General features: G+C 40.5%; 1 protein-coding gene across 1 annotated transcript in view; it reads left to right on the top strand.

The window, feature by feature from the left end:
* The window catches only part of zfyve28 (zinc finger, FYVE domain containing 28), a 294,791-nt gene that overhangs the window by 244,109 nt on the left and 34,075 nt on the right, over nt 1–16,607 (top strand). Inside the window, exon 9 of the mRNA XM_068029222.1 lies at nt 3,849–3,953. Within this exon, the coding sequence (XP_067885323.1) occupies nt 3,849–3,953 (105 nt within the window). The remainder of the gene's footprint in view (nt 1–3,848; nt 3,954–16,607) is intronic.

The raw sequence follows: 16,607 nt of genomic DNA, 5'->3' as shown, positions 1-16,607 counted from the left end.
AGCCCAGCTAGGACTACCCACATTGTTGCAGCACTGGCTTGCATGGTTACTTAGTTTATAGTGGAAATACTCCCGGGTCCTATTAGTGTCAGGCTGGCTGATAAACTATAACAGTGCCCTGGAGCAGTGTAGTGCTGCGTGGCCCAAGACTCTGCCGACTCATTAAAGATTGATTTGGTTCCAAACTTCCGTTATCTTGGAGCCAGATGGACTTTGGAAATCCCTACTTAACCTCCTTCCACTGCTTGGAGAACAGGCAAATGACAAAAGCAGTTTTGAACCCTTAACCAGGCAACAGGTACCAAAACAATTTAGAGTAGCATTGTGTCAAATGTGCAAAACTTTAAGAAAATCTGGGCAGCAGTGGGATGGTATAGCGTGTTGGACTGCACCATAGAGTGGTGAAAAAAAAGGACTGACCCAGTCTTCCACTGATCTCGTTCTCTACCTGTAGATAATTCCTGATCTCTCTCATATCACCTTAGGTAGATTGGAGTTTCCTTACAAGAGACAAGGAGGAATCTTGCCTTTGGGCCAGTTACGATCAATTTAAGAGCAGCATTGGAGAAGTCTTTCCCACTCATGGACATGAAAATTAAGACTTGAAAACTATAGAAAATGCAATGGCATTTAAATTAATATTGAAGGATATCTTAGTTTTTGGTCCCTTGACGTGCCTTAACTTTCTTGTAACAAATGTTTATCACGGGATTTCATCCATTGCATTTCCTCAGACTTCACCCTCCATAAGATTTAGTGTCACTATCAGATTTGGAAAAAGTCTTGCTGGGCAGTACAGTTTGTTTGCCATTTTAAATTGTCTTTCAGAATTTCAAGGTTATAGTTGATCTCTGAAATGTCTTCTGCAGCCCATAATTACTGTCATGAGTACTAGATTTATGGTTTAATTGGTGGTTTATATGGTGGTTAGATTATATGGTGACTGCAACTTTAGATTTGGTAGATATTCAAATTATTCCACAAGGAGGTAATATGGCAACCTTTATGACTCAAATTGTAAGTTAGTAATCCATTGGAAGGAAACAGTGATGTGGTTCTTAGCAATAACCATTTATTTTATGCTGTAATGAAACCACATAGGAGCAGTTTACCTAGTTTCCTCCTTCTCCTTTCAGACAGGATAACCCTAGGCAGTAGCTACTGGTAAATAATTTGATTGGAATGACAAGAAAAAAAATGCCAGCCTGTGTGTACCCAGTCCGGTGCTACAAAGAACTATTACATTTTTATTGCAGATTATATAGTCTGTAAAAATAAATGTTTACCTTGTGTAAAAAGTATTGCAGTAATTGCATGATTGTAAAATGTGCCCAGTTGAATTCCAAGTCAATATTTAAGTTATAATGTTTGTTGGGATCTTTGCAAAACACAAAATTGGGAATTCATAGCCAAGAAAATAATTGTGTTCAGCTAACATACGCACTACTTTGGCCAGGAGCCCTACCCCGTCCATGCACAGTGGACCCTTTTACCCGTCTCCAGTATTCTGCCTGCACCTGGCCTCTTTCCTTCTCTTAATCTTTTCTTTGAGAACTGCTGGTGTGACACCGGCCGTCTCAATTTCTCTGCTCCCTTCTTTCACTCTAACCTGTATCCCTCTGAACTTGCTGTACTCCGTTCTTGGGCCCAACCCTAATATTGTCTGGCGTACTGACCTCTACCTTGCAGAGGCCGAACACCAACTCTCTGATACTTCCTCCTATCTCACCCTGGACCGTGGCCCCTCCACCGAACATCAAGCCATTATCTTTAGGTCTGTCACTGACCTTGACGACTCCTCTGGAAATTTTCCCTCCACGGCCTCCAACCTCATAGTCCTCCAACTCTGAACAGTACGCTTCAACCTCCTTCCCAAAATCCAGAAACAGGACCGCCCTGGTGGAGCTCTTGTTTCAGCCTGTTCCTGCCCCACTGAACTGATTTCTTCCTATCTCTCTCTTATTTTTCCCTTATCCAGCTCTTCCCACTTATTTCTGTGACTCTTAAAGTGACGGAGAGCATCAGAACAGTTTCCAATTTCCTGGCCCTAACCATCTCTTCACCATGGACATCCAATCTCTTGCACCTCAGCCTCCACCAGGACAGTCTGATGGATCTTAACTTCCTTGAAGAGGCCCAACCAGTCTCCATCCACCACCACCCTCCACTGCCTGGCTAAAATTGTTCTCACATTGAACAACTTCCCTTTCAACTCCACTCACTTCCTCCAACTAAAAAGTGTTGATATAGGTACCCACACAGATCCTAGCTGTGCCTCCCTTTTTCAGGGATATGTTCAATATTTCCTACTCCAGTCCTATTCAGGCCCCCTTCCATGCCCCTTTTTGCTGGCACATTTATGACTGTATCAGTGCTGTTTCCTCCTCTCCTGAACTGGAAAATTTCATCAACTTCGCTTCTAGTTTCAACCTGGCTTCACCTTCACACGGTCCAACTCCTTCTTTGCCCTTCCCCTCCCTGACTTCCCTGTCTCCATTTCTGGCGATAGGCTATCTACAAATATTTGCTATAATCCCACTGACTCCCACAACGACCTCCATTACAGTTTCTTACACTGTGCTTCCTGTAAGGACTTCATTCCATTTTCCCAGTTTTTCTGTCTCATACACATCTGTTCTGATGATGCAGCCTTCCCTGCTAGTGCTTCTGATATGTCTTCCTTTTTACGCAAACAAGGATTCATTCTCAGGATTCTTCCAGATAAATCATTTCACTGCATGGTGCAGTTTTAAATCTTAGAGACGAGGCGTGTCCCAGGTTTGTTCCCTAGCTTATGATGATCTGTCCACTAACACTATAATAATTAACATGCCAACTTCACATCATATGCTCATAGTGATTGAGTGATCAGTGTGGCTTCAGAGAGGAGGTGATGGGAATTGGTGGAGAATTGTATTGCTTTCTATGTACTAAATATGCACTAGTTTTCCAGTGTAGCAGGTAAGTGTCTTGGTTTTGATTACCTGAAGGGGGTTAGAGAAGAATTTTTCTGTGTATTTTTTGCATTATTGGTCCTGGGATTATTTTGTATTTTTGCCTCTCCCAGGAGATTACATGTTTGATTAGGGTGTTGATGGGTGGGGTTAGGGGTGGGTAGTGGGAAGGAGAGAGCAAGGAAATGTTTAGTCATGAAACTCTGGCCATCACGGTGTGGGGCAGGCTTGATGAAACCAGCATGTCTTTTCCTGCCCACAATTTTTGTATTTTTAGCCTTATTAGCTTTATCAACTCAAACCTTGGGATTGGCTGAAAGACATGATTTTCACCCAAATGTTTCCTCAGTAGGTTTCACATACAGACAGCCGAGCATGTATTGTTACGGACTCCCGGAGAAAACTGGAACTCATTGAAGTAACCTGTTGTTTAAGAAGGCAGCAGGAAAAAGAACCTCTTGTTCTGTTTACATCACTTCTAATTACGCACCCAGTCACTCCATTACCCAAGTTAATAGTTTTCTCCTCCTCTTTGTACATCAGAAGAATTTTTTTGTACTATTTCCTCCCACTGCAGCAGACAAGTAAAATGTCCTAAAATAGAAACAGAAAGTGCGGGAAATATTTAGCAGCTCAGGCAGCATCTGTGGAGAGAGAAGCAGAGTTAACATTTCAGGTCTGTGACCTTTCATCAGTAAAACTGAAAAGTAAAACTGTCCCCAGTTTGCCAACTCAGCTTTCAACTTGAGATTGCATGTACTTCATACTGAGATTTTTCTTTTGTTTCATTTGTTCTATACAGAGATGCATGTGGTTTTTTTGGTTTGGGTCTTGCTGCAGTTGTGAAATGTTGCTAAGTTTACTTTCCTTGTGTTTTCATTAATGTGGTTCCAGTTCTCAAGATCGCATCCAAGATTCTCCCATCAGCTCCATATCCAGCAGTGACTGTGAGAGTGTTTCTGTCACAACCTGTAGTCTTTCCAGCACATATACTCCGAGGTAATGAGACTTAAGAAAAAGTATCTGCAGCTGTGAGTAAGGTGAACTGTGTGATTGTGTTCTAGTCTTAATCAGATGCAACAGGAAGAATCTTCAGTATGGACAGGCCCACACACGCTGATGCATGTATTCCTGTGATTAGGAATCCTTTTTGATCCAGTATTTTTGTGTATGTTTTTGCATCTATAAAGGTAAGTAATTGATATCAAGCAGCTGTTAGAAAATACTAGTTTAAGTCTTCAATCAAAATTTGGGCTGCTTTTTATTATTTTTGCTACCAGTTGGCACTAGATAAGCTGTTAATATATTGAATTGTGTACTTTCTATGCCACATTGTTGTTCCTGCCCTGTTTCCTTTTTCCCCTTTTTGTGCTGAGCAGTGCCAAAGAGTAATTTTCTTTGATATCTTTAGTCTGAAATTGGCCAAGTTACCCCAGAAGGAATCTAGTAAATGGGGTTATCTTGTACTCTTCCATATTCTTTTGCCTCGGTCACAATTGAAGAGGAGCAGCATTTCCTAATGTATTTAAATGACTGTGTTGATCTTCTGAGTTGGTCTTAGGCACTGCTTATTCTGCTAGAATTAATTCTGCATTAATTGTATCTACAGAAGAGTTTCCTCACACTTAGTGTTTTCAGTCAAATTCCTTCTGAATAAGAATTTTTTTAATGAGCATTAGTTTTGTAAGTTTTGTCTAGTCTGTGATTTTGGATCCTTCTATTTACTGTATAGAGCATATGGACTGATCCTGTCTAAACTAGTTTAGGGAATGTGCTGTTCAAACTAAAGAAATGGCACTAAGTGAAAATAGGATTTGCATTGGCTTTGCTAATCAGCTTGTTGGCTTGAGCCAATTAAAGCCTGGTTCCCAATGGTTAAAGGTATAGAGCATATAACTACACACAATTCATTTTAACTTGGCATAAAACTTCCACTCTTGGTCATAAAAGGCCTAAGTATGTGGTAATCCATTGCTTTACTGAGCAACCAGTCTGGGACCTAAGTTTCAGGCTGTTTAGATGTTTGTCAATTGGTGTAAGTCCATACTGATCTCTTTGAGAGCAGTATTTTATGCCTGCAATTGAACTGTTTCAGCAGAAGGGAAGGGGGAAAATACGATTTATGCATATTCGTTTCACTTTTTTCAGTAGGATTGAGAAAAAGTTATTTATTTACTCAGCTCAATACCAGCTAAGGCCATTGATCAAAACTGAGAGCTCCTTTTTGTCTTTGTCACTCATATTTATTCTTGTCAATGGGTATTAATATTGCGTCAAGCCGCATAAATAACTTGATGCATTCTTTTCTTTCTACCCTTTTTTGTGCTGATCTGTGCTATGATTTTGGATCATTTTTCTACATTTGGGTCTCTGTAAATATTGAATAATCCTAATTTCGATATAGCACAGATACAGAGATGTTGCTACTTCTCTGCCCCCAATAAAGTGACTTAACCATTTCCTTAAAGCGCATCTGTGTGAATTTGTTCAATATCCCGCACAGACATCCTCAGGGAAATGATGCTTAGGGACAGTATTAGGCCTTTTTAGCACTGAATATAGCTCAGACTTCTGGGATAATGTAAGGGCCCCTGCCCGTAATGAGTTGACCCAATTTTAGCTGGTTCCCAATGGTTAATGGTGTACAGCATATAACTATAATTCATTTCAAGTTGGTATCAAAATGGGCACTCTTGATCTAGAAGCCATATGGATGGCTGGTGTAGCAAATGAGAAAAATTCTCACATGCAACGAAGAGTTGGGATTAAATGACATTTGGGCACAGTAGAGGAAGCTTTACTCTACATCTGATTGTTGTTTGTGGTGTGGCTGACCTAGAAACACTTGATGCTGACACTGAGTGCTTAACTGGCTGTTCCATCCATTACCTGATCCCAAATATTGATGTTCCTAGCTTAATTCTTCCCTTTATTCAGTCAGTTCTTGGCACAGAGATTTCAGAAATTTGCTCATGCTATTAAATTTGGTGCCTTGCTGCTGAATATAATCAATTTTGCTCCATCACGCACAAAATATGCTGTGAAGAATTTATCCCACTGTAACTGCTGAATAAATGTTTTGTTGTGAACTGTTATCACTGTTACTAGCTGATGGTAAGTGGACTGGGGGGCCAAACTTGACAGACTATTAATAAGTTAGGAAATGGCTCAACACCTGAGGCACTGCCTGCTATTAATCTATCAGATAGTATTATGACTGAGTCATAACAGCGTAAGAAATAGGGGCATGAGTCGGCCATTCAGCCCCTCAAGCCTGCTCCGCCATTCAATAAGATCATGGTTGACCTGTTTGTGGGATGTTACTCCACTTTCTTGCCTGCCCTCATAACCTTTGGCTCCCTTGTCAGTCAAAAATCTGTCTAACTCAGCCTTGAATATATTCCATGACTCTGCCTCCGCTGCTTGCTGGGGAAGAGAATTCCAAACACTATCGATCCTCTGAGAGAAGAAATTCCTCTCATTTCTGTCTTAAATGGGAGACCCCTTATTTTGAAGGCTGCATTTTCTGACAGTGAAACCACTAGGTGGAGCTGCAGTGGCACATGCGCAAATGCAGCCTGTGCCACTTAAACGTCACAGTCTGCGACAGAGATTGTTTTTTTTTATTGAAAGTTGGGAATTCTGTGTCTTTTCAAAAGCTGGGAAAAGGGATTTTCTGTGAACACTGAATGCTAACGTTTGGGGCTGAATTTTATCAGCACGCCGTGCTGTGAATGCGGCCTTCCGACACAGAAGTGCCACCGCACAGCCCCCGTGATGTTACACGCAGCAGCTGATTTAATTGGAAGGGATGGAACATCCACACCCAATGAAGGGGGCAGCCACCGTGTCCCCGGCAAAAGCGTCCGGCACCACCATGCAGGCACCAGTGCCATTTTTAAAGGGCTTCAAGCCCTTCTGTGACATTTTAATTTTTAAAGATCCCAGTCTCAGGAAATAAAAATAACATTTCAATACAACATTAAATCCCGTCTCCCACCCCCCACAGTGGATAATCTATATATAAATTGCCCTCTCCTCCCAGAAAAAACTTTTATTTATATCCCGAACTTTCCCCTTCCTGAAATTTATTACCTTTGACCCTCAACCCCTTCCCACCATCCCTGCAACCAATAGGGATAGTTTTCCCCACTTCCCCCTCCCAATAATTTTATTCCTCCCTCCTCCACACCAGTGTCTCGCCTCGGAGCTCCAACAGAGTTCCGAAGGCATGTGAGTGGCGGCCACTTGGCCGTAAAATCGGCGTGGGACAGCTGACAGCATCAGGCAAGTTCATTACCATGTTAATGTGGCTAGTTTTAATCAAGGCCCAGGCGGCAGGGTGGCCACACCGAGGCCTTGCTGCTGGTGGAAAAATGCGGTGGGCCCTTCTTGATGTCGGGGATTGTGGTGGCCTTCTACCGGCAGAATCTTACGGGCCCCGCCCCCTCCCCCCCCACCACGACCCCTGGCGTCGAGAGGCTGGTAAAATTCAGTCCTTGGTGTGGTGTTCGAAGTGTGCAGACTGCAAGACCTATTTCCAAGCAACCAGGAAGATTTATGACTGTCTTATGACTTGACTGTTGAAAAAGTTTAGTTTCATTTTTTGGGTTGCATTCAGTTGCTGCTAGAGACCTGCCAGTAATACAACCCAGAAACTTTCTCTTGAAAATAATTCCTGTATCAAGTGAAAATCTAATTTCTTCAGGAAGTTAAAAGAACTTTGAAGGAGTGGCAAATCAAATGTATGGGAGCTAAAAACTCTTGTTGCTGTGTCTGGCTGGAGAGAGCAAGCCTTGCGTTTCGGGTGTTGCAGTTTACTGTTGCCTCCAGTCTCTGAAGAATCCCTGCCTCAAGATTGATTCCTGTTGCGTTTTGGGTGATCTTGAAATGTCAAGAAAGCTTCTATTGCTACACTGCTGCTCCAAAATCCAAGTAGATCTGTTGCTGCACCCCGATGGAAGACCTTGTGTGATGCCTGCTGCAAAGGAAATGCCTTGAATTCATCAATCTCAACTGGAGAGAGTTCAAGTGGCATCCGAGTATTCGACTCTGGGACACCTCACTGACCCAGAAATATCCTACTAGACAGTGACAATTGTTCTATTATTCCTAAGAAACCGTTGAACACCAAAAAGCTTTTTTTCTCTGGTTAACTGGTTTTTGAATGCCTGTACATATGAACATATGAATTAGGAGCAGGCATAGGCCATTCGGCCCTTTGAACCTGCTCCGCCATTCAGTAAATTCATGGCTGAACCGATTACTTCTCATTTCCACCTACCCCCGATAACCTTCCACTCCCTTGCTTATCAAGAATCTATCTACCTCTGCCATAAAAATATTCAAAGACTCTGCTTCCACCGCCTTATGAGGAAGAGAATTCCAAAGATTCACGACCCTCTGAGAGAAAAAATTTCCCCTCATCTCTGTCTTAAATAGGTGACACCTTATTTTTAAATAGTGACCCCCAGTTCTAGATTCTCCGACAAGGGGAAACATCCTTTGAACATCCGTGCTGTCAAGACCCCTCATGATCTTGTATGTTTCAATCAAGTCGCCTCTTACTCTTCTAAATTCCAGCGGATACAAGCCTAGCCTGTCCAATCTTTCCTCATAAGACAGTCCACCCATTCCAGCTATTAGTCCAGTAAACCTTCTCTGTACTGCCTCCAATGCATTTACATCCTTCCTTAAAAAAGGAGACCAGTACTGTACACAGTACTCCAGATGTGGTCTCACTAATGCCTTGTATAGCTGAAGCATAACCTTTCTGCTTTTGCACTCAATCCCCCTTGCGATAAACGATAACATTCTATTAACTTTCCTAATTATGTGCTGCACCTGCATACTAACCTTTTGTGATTCATGCACTTGGACACCCAGATCCCTCTGCATCTCAGAGTTCTGCAGTCTTTCACCATTTAGATAACATGCTTCTTTTTTATTTTTCCTGCCAAAGTGGGCAATTTCAAACTTTCACATGCTATACTCCATTTGCCAGGTCTTTGCCCACTTGCTTAACCTATCTATATCCCTTTGTAGCTCCCTTATGTCCTCTTTACAAGTTACTTTCCTACCTATCTTTGTGTCCTCAGCAAATTGAACAACCATACCTTTGGTCCCTTCATCTAAGTCATTTATATTGTTACGACCGACCGCTCCAGTCAAAGCCCCCAATCAAAATATACGATTCTGATTGTGGCAGGAACAACGCACTGTTAATCCCATCCCTCCACAGATCGCTTAGCATATTATTTTAAACTTTCCAAATTAAAGAAAGACCCAGCCAAATTGTACCATTTATTAACCCCGAATGAGGCTAACTAAACCAGGTATCTTAAATCAACAAATTAACAGTTTGATTCGTAAAACTAAATTCTTAAACACTACGACGATATAAACAACATTTAAAATAGAAAAAAAGAGTCCTTGTAAATTTATGCTCCTGCCGGGTGTGAAGCAGTCCAAGGTTGCTTGAAGTCCTCACAGCCATCCGATGGGGGAGAAAAGGTTCTTCAACAGTAGAACAGTCCGTAGTCTAATCCAGAAATTGAAATTGTTGCTTTCCTTCTCCAGTGATGAATTTCTACAATTAACAACTTGCAAACACTTTTTAATGAATCAATTTGGCTTTGGAATTTTTGAGGGATGAAAAGTTGTCACAGTCTAACTTCCCTTCCTTCAGTTTAAATTCTCAGAGATTTCGGTTTTGGCTTGAGGTTTTAGAATTTTGAGAGGCATTAATAAATAAAGACTAAATTCTCTTCCTTCAGTTTAAATGGTCTGAGAGCACTCCTTTCAGGTGCTAATACACTGCTATCTGTCTGTTTCTCCTCAATTAGAACAAACTATTTTTCACTATAAGCCAGTTCAAAATTAAATTGTAACAAATGTATCTCTCGATGCTCAGTCCGAGTCGCTGTATCCAAGGCAATGAGAATGTACCCTTTGAATCGCAGTCTCTGAATTGCTGGGCAACTAAAATGCATTCTTTGACTCAGCTTCTGGAGCCTGCTGCCTTAAAGCAGTAGGGCTCCTTTTCCCAGCCTTAAAGACACACCGCATTCTTCCCGGAAAAAAAAACTACAGGATCATAACAATATAAATTGTAAAAAGTTGAGGCTCCAGCACAGATTCCTGTGGCACACCACTCGTTGCATCTTGCCAACCAAAACATGACCCATTTATGCCTACTCTCTAATATGATAAAAGCAAAATACTGCGGATGCTGGAAATTTGAAATAAAAACAAGAAATGCTGGAAATACTCAGCAGGTCTGGCAGCATCTGTGGAGAGAGAAGCAGAGTTAACGTTTCAGGTCAGTGACCATTCTTTCTGTTTCCTATGAGCTAGCCAATCTTCTATCCATGCCAATATGTTACCCCCTACATCTTGAGCTTTTATTTTCTGCAATAACCTTTGATGTGACACCTTATCAAATGCCTTCCGGAAATCTAAGTACAATACATCCACCGGTTCCCCTTTATCCACAGCACATGTAGCTCCCTCAAAGAACTCCAATAAATTTGTTAAACATAATTTCCCTTTCACAAAACCATGTTGACTTTGCCTGATTTCTTGAATTTTTCTAAATGCCCTGCTATACTGTCTTTAATAATAGCTTTTAACATTTTCCCTAACACAGGTGTTGTTAGCTGGCCTGCAGTTTCCTGCTTTCTGTCTCCCTCCCTGTTTGAATAAAGGAGTTACATTCACTATTTTTCAATCTAACAGAACCTTACCCGAATCTAGGGAATTTTGGAAAATTAAAACTAACGCATCAACTATGTCACTAGCCACTTCCGTTAACATCCTAAGGTGAAGTCCATCAGGACCTGGGGACTTGTCAGCCCACAGCTCCAACAATTTGTTCAGTACTACTTCCCTGGTGATTGTAATTTTCTTGAGTTCCTCCCTCCCATCCATTTCCTGACTTGCAGCTAATACTGGGATGTTACTTGTATCCTCAATAGTGAAGACCAATGCAACATATCTGTTCAATTTATCTGCCATCTCTTTATTATCCATTATTAACTCCCCAGATTCACTTTCTATAGGACCAACACTGACTTTAACTTTTCTTTTTTTAAATATCTATAGAATCTCTTAGTATCTATCTTTATATTTCTAGCTAGCTTTCTCTCATACTCTAATTTTACCCTCCTTATAAATATTTTAGTCCTTCTTTGCTGTTTTTTATATTCTGTCCAATCTTCTGACCTGCCTCCCATCTTTGTGCAATTATAAGCTTTTTCTTTAGGTCTGATACTATCTTTAACTGTTTTAGTTAACCAAGGATGGTGGGTCCCACCCTTGGAATTTTTCTTTCTAGTTGAAATGTAGCTATTCTGTGTATTCTGAAATATCCCCTTAAATGTCTGCCACTGCATCTCTATTGACCTATCCCTTAACCTGATTTGCCAGTTCATTTTAGCTAGCTCTGCTTTCATATTCTCATAATTGCCCTTATTTGAGTTTAAAGTACTAGTCTTGTACCCACTCTTCTCTCCCTCAAACTGAATGTAAAATTCAATCATATTATGATCGCTGCTACCTCGGGGCGCCTTAACTGAGGTCATTAATTAATCCTATCTCCTTGCACAATACCAGGTCTAGTATAGCCTGCTCTCTGGTTGGTTCCAGAACGTATTGTTACAAGAAATTATCCCGAAAACATTCTATATACTCCTCTGCTCATCTGATTTTTCCAGTCCATGTGTAGGTTAAAATCCCCCATAATTATCTCTGTACCTTCCTGGCAAGCTGCCGTTATTTCTTCCTTTATACCCCGTCCTACAGTGTGGTTATGTTAGGTGGCCTGTACACCAGTCCCACAAGTGATTTCTTGCCTTTATGTTTTTTCATCTCTACCCAAACTGCTTCTACATCCTGGTCTCCTGAACTTAGTTCATCCCTCTCTATTGCTCTAATACCATCATTAATTAACAGAGCCATCCCTCCACCATTTCCTAGCTTCCTGTCCTTCCTAAATGCCATATACTCTTCAATATTCAGGTCCCAATCTATGTCGTCCTGCAACCATGTCTCTGTAATGGCGATCAGATCATACTTATTTATTTCTATTAGTTTTGACCTTTTATTATTTTTGTAACCTCTAGCCTTATCTGTTGATTTATTCTTAAATTTGTATGCTCTGTCCCTTCCTGTAACAGTCTGTTTATCATTTCCCATATTAATAACTTTCTTTCTTTCCTTGTCTCTACTCCTTGATTTACCATATCTTCCCAAATTTGAATCCTTGCCCCCACTATTCAGTTTAAAACCCTCTCTACTTCCCTAGTTATGCAGCTCGCTAGAACACCGGCCCCAGCTTGGTTCAGGTGTAGACCGTCCCAACGGTACAGCCACCACTTTCCCAGTGCTGGTGCCAATGCACCACGAACCGGAACCCACTTCTACCACACCAGTCTTTGAGCCACGCATTAATTTTTCTAATCTTATTTGCCTCTTGCCAATTTGCACGTGGCTCAGGTAACAATCCAGAGATTATTACCTTTGAGGTTCTACTTCTTAATTTGGTGCCTAGTTCCTCATACTGACTATGCAGAACCTCTTTCCTTGTCCTGCCTATGTCGTTGGTACCTACACAGAGCACGATGACTGGATGCTCTTCCGCTCCAGCCCTGAGCAGATGTCCCAAACCATGGCACCGGGCAGGCAACGCAGCCATCTGGACTCTCGCTCTTTGTTGCAGAGAACAGTGTCAATCCCCTAACTATACTGTCCCCTACTACCACTACATTCCTTTTTTCTCCCTCCACTTCAATGGCTTCCTGTACCATGGTGCCATGGTCAGGTTGCTCATCCACCCTGCAGCACCCACTCTCATCCAAGCAAGCTGAAGGAACCTCAAACCTGTTGGACATTCGCAAAGGCTGAGACTCCTGCCGTTTGGATCCCCTTACTTGCCTTAGCTGCAGCCACAATCTGCTATCCCTGACCACTGACCAAATCGGAGGACCCTATCCTAATGGGTGTGACCGCCTCCTGGTGCAAAATGTCCAGGTGACTTTCCCCCTGCCTGATGTGTTGCAGTGTCTGCAGCTCAGACTCCAGTTCAATGACCCTGAGCCGAAGCTCTTCGAGCCGCAAACACTTGCAGCAGACGTGTTTGCCCTGGATCTCACTGGCATCCAGGAGCTCCCACATGCTGCAGCCGTGACACATCACCTGTCCTGCCATCCTTAATGTGTTTTAATTAACTACTTAAATTATTTTATTCAATTATTTATTTTATTTTCCTTTTTTATATATATTTTATTAAGCTCACCACTAGTTCCTTTACTATTTTAAACGTTAGGATTAGAATGGACCATAATCACTTAACAGATACCCACCAAACAGGTAGCTTCTTCCCAAACCAATCACCTAGCTGCTTGTCTACATGAGGGTTAGGAAGAATAAGAAGTTACAAAATAATTTCATACAATATATATGATTTATCTCATTATTGTTTAAGATTTAGTTTATTAATTAATAGTTAATTTTGTTGTTGCTTAAAGAAACCTGGTTTGGTGTAATTCATTCTGGGAGACAAATTGAGTGTTTAATTTGGCTATTTCCGGTAGGTGGCAAACTTTATTTGATGTGTTATGGCCTCTGAAATAGTCGGACTGAATTTACAATGCATTACTGCCCCCTTGGTCATAACACTTTTACTGTTGAATGTTCTCCAGTTGTATAATATTGTTTCTATCTGAACCTATGCTTGCATTTTAAGTGCAAAATCACTGTGTAACTTTAAAATAAATATGAAAATCTGCAGTACTTTGGGATCGTGTATTCTGACATTTTTCACTGTACTGCCAACCCAGAATTCTGGCACACTAAGCTTTCATTTCTTCATTACGTCTGCAACCAGTGTATAATTTTTTTTATTGAAACCTGGCCAATCTGCAGAATAAAATTACTAGTGATTTGTCATACTGTCATTTCACTCATTTTCTGGGTCTGCAGAGTATATTTTGTGCATTCAGCCACTTGTCATAATACATTGAATGAATTAAAGAAGCTATACCATAGTTAAGAGTTGAGTTCACCGATTTTGGTCAGGGACTTTGAAGCATTTTACTGTGAGTTGAAAAGACTTGATTCCAGTCGCATTAAATGTGATTTTACAATGCTCATAGTCAAACACTATTATCTGGTCTGTGGTAATTATCTAGTGCAAAACTAAAACAGCAAAATGAAGATAAAGCCTTAATGCAGAAGTGGCATATCACCTTCTAAAAGAGTAATGTTCCATTAATGTAATGAACGTGATCCCTAAGTGTAATCTTTTTGATACAGCACTTTGGGAATTAATTTCCTATTCTAGTGTACAAAGCAAATAGGGTGAAGGGATCAGTTGGCATTGTACTGTAATGCGTCATTCGCTCATTTGCACACATTTCCACAATACAAATGATTGATACATGTACAATATTTAATTTGTTATCGATGCAGGTTGCTCAATTAATATTTATAGTAGAGCAATAAGGAAGTGTAACGATTATATGAACTCTCCAATAAAGTCAATGTGCGGTCATTAGTAAGTACATACTATGTGTGGAAAGTAATATTCAAAGAACCAGAATGATTAAAATATGTTCTGATTCTGACTGCTTCTGGAGGTAAAAATGAGAGACTTGAAACCGTTGCAAGATACTTGGAAGTGTAGCATACAAATGTAAATGATTTAAACAAACAATGCTCGGGGCATCAAGCAGCAACAACTGTTTAATTATTAGCTTATTCTTTTCACGTTCAAAAGTGTACTGCCATGGTTTCAGAATGTGCAACAAAAATAGGAGGAGGAAAGCAGAGATGGTTCAAGGTCCCAAAAATCCAGGTTCCCATCAGAAAACCAAACTAAACTAAACAGATTGGCTTGAGAGATCCTAAGGATGTAGGATGCCATGTAATGTTAGTGAAGAATTGATTCAAGGAGTATAAAACCATCTAAAATAAAGTGTGCTGAATTCAAGTTCTAATCTACTGGTCAGTAGTGTTTTTTTTTAGATATCCTTCCCTAATGCCACTGATATAATGCTGAATACAGTTTAAAGATATTTACAGCCATGCTGAATGGTCATTGAGCTTATTTCATGAGTGTTTATAGTTCATTCAGCATGAATAGGGAACCTGGATGATAACTTGTGCCTCCTAGTGGTTAGTTAGAATAAGTATTGGTAAACCTCTGAAAATAAGCCATCTGCCCCCTCATTATAAGAGGCACAGCTGCAGACTGAAGAACTGCGATAACTTTCCGTAAATGATTCACCATTTTTAATAAGTTACAGCCCTCCCTCCCTTCCCCCCCCCCCCTCCACTAAAAGTCTCTCTTTGCACCAAAGCTAATTCCTCTAATTCTTGAGACCTAAATATATTTTAAATAATGCTGTTTTAGCCTTCATAGATTATCCCAATAAGTAGTTATAATTACAGTTTTAAAATATGCATGAACTTTAGCATTGTTGCTTCCAAATCTTTCTTGTACTGATCAAGGTGATGGGTGTAAGTGCTGGGGAATCGCGCTGATGTGGTGACCTAATCTTCTAAAACTTGGGAAGAAAAAGGAAAGATTTTTACGGCTTCGTCAGTCATCTTTTTCAACAGTAGCATTTAAGTATTACACCAATCCTTTCAAAGAACTATGTATTGCTAAGAACAGGCTGGTTCAGGTCACAATGCTTTGGCTTCCAAGTTGAATTAGGATCAGACATGTGTTCAGTAATCTGAATTTATTAGCCAAATATGATACCCTGTGCATTACATAGGGAACTGCACTGTTCAAAATGAGGTCCAGCTGAGATATTTAGTTGAGGTTCTGTTTGCCTGTCCAGGTGGATGATACATTTGTGATGTTAACTGTTTGTCCCTTTTTACCTGATACTCCTCCTGATGAAGGACAGCAACTTATATCGTGCCTTTTATGTGCCATGAAGGTCCTTCCATTGTTAATATTTTTTTTGAGGACTCTTGTTTAAAAGATTGTGAAAATTGGTTCATTTGAAAGAGTGAGGAGATTTCTGGATTTTTTTTTTCAAAGGTTACTGGAAGGACACTTTGGATTTTTTTTAAAAACTCTTACTGGAAGAAACAATGAAGGGCTAAATAAACATAAGGGGCCTTGCTGGCTATTGGTGTTGTTTACAAAGAAGTCACATGTCTAGGTTTATGATTGTCAAGAGTTTTTGGCTTTCTGTTTTGGGCTTGAAATGTTTGAATGCTCAGTTGGTGTGTATCCTGCTAAGAGAGAAACCACCCAACTCATCCTTTGCTACCTGTTTTGAAAAATCTTCTGAGAATCCAGTGTGATAGCTGAACCCACTGATGCAGTAATTCTCCAGAAAAGTCTACTCCTCAACATCACTGAACAGAACTGCTCCAGAGAGATCCCAGTGACAACCATATGCTCCCATATTCCAGACCAAAGGTTTTCTGGAGCATTCCATATTTTATTATTTTTCTTCAAGAATTGACAATAACTTGACCAAACTATTTTCTTTTTTATAAGTTGATCTCTGCAGAGCCAGTTTTTAAAATTTTTCTTTAACTGGTGTGTGGGTGCACGAGTATTAGGTTACTTTAGATGGGTCGATATTTATACTTTCATATTTCAACCTGTGTTAATAGCTTTGCATTTTT

This window comes from Heterodontus francisci, chromosome 4, assembly GCF_036365525.1.
Source record: "Heterodontus francisci isolate sHetFra1 chromosome 4, sHetFra1.hap1, whole genome shotgun sequence".
NCBI classification, from domain to species: domain Eukaryota; kingdom Metazoa; phylum Chordata; class Chondrichthyes; order Heterodontiformes; family Heterodontidae; genus Heterodontus; species Heterodontus francisci.
Note: the sequence above shows the minus strand (reverse complement) of the source record. Positions and strands in the feature narration are given on the sequence as shown.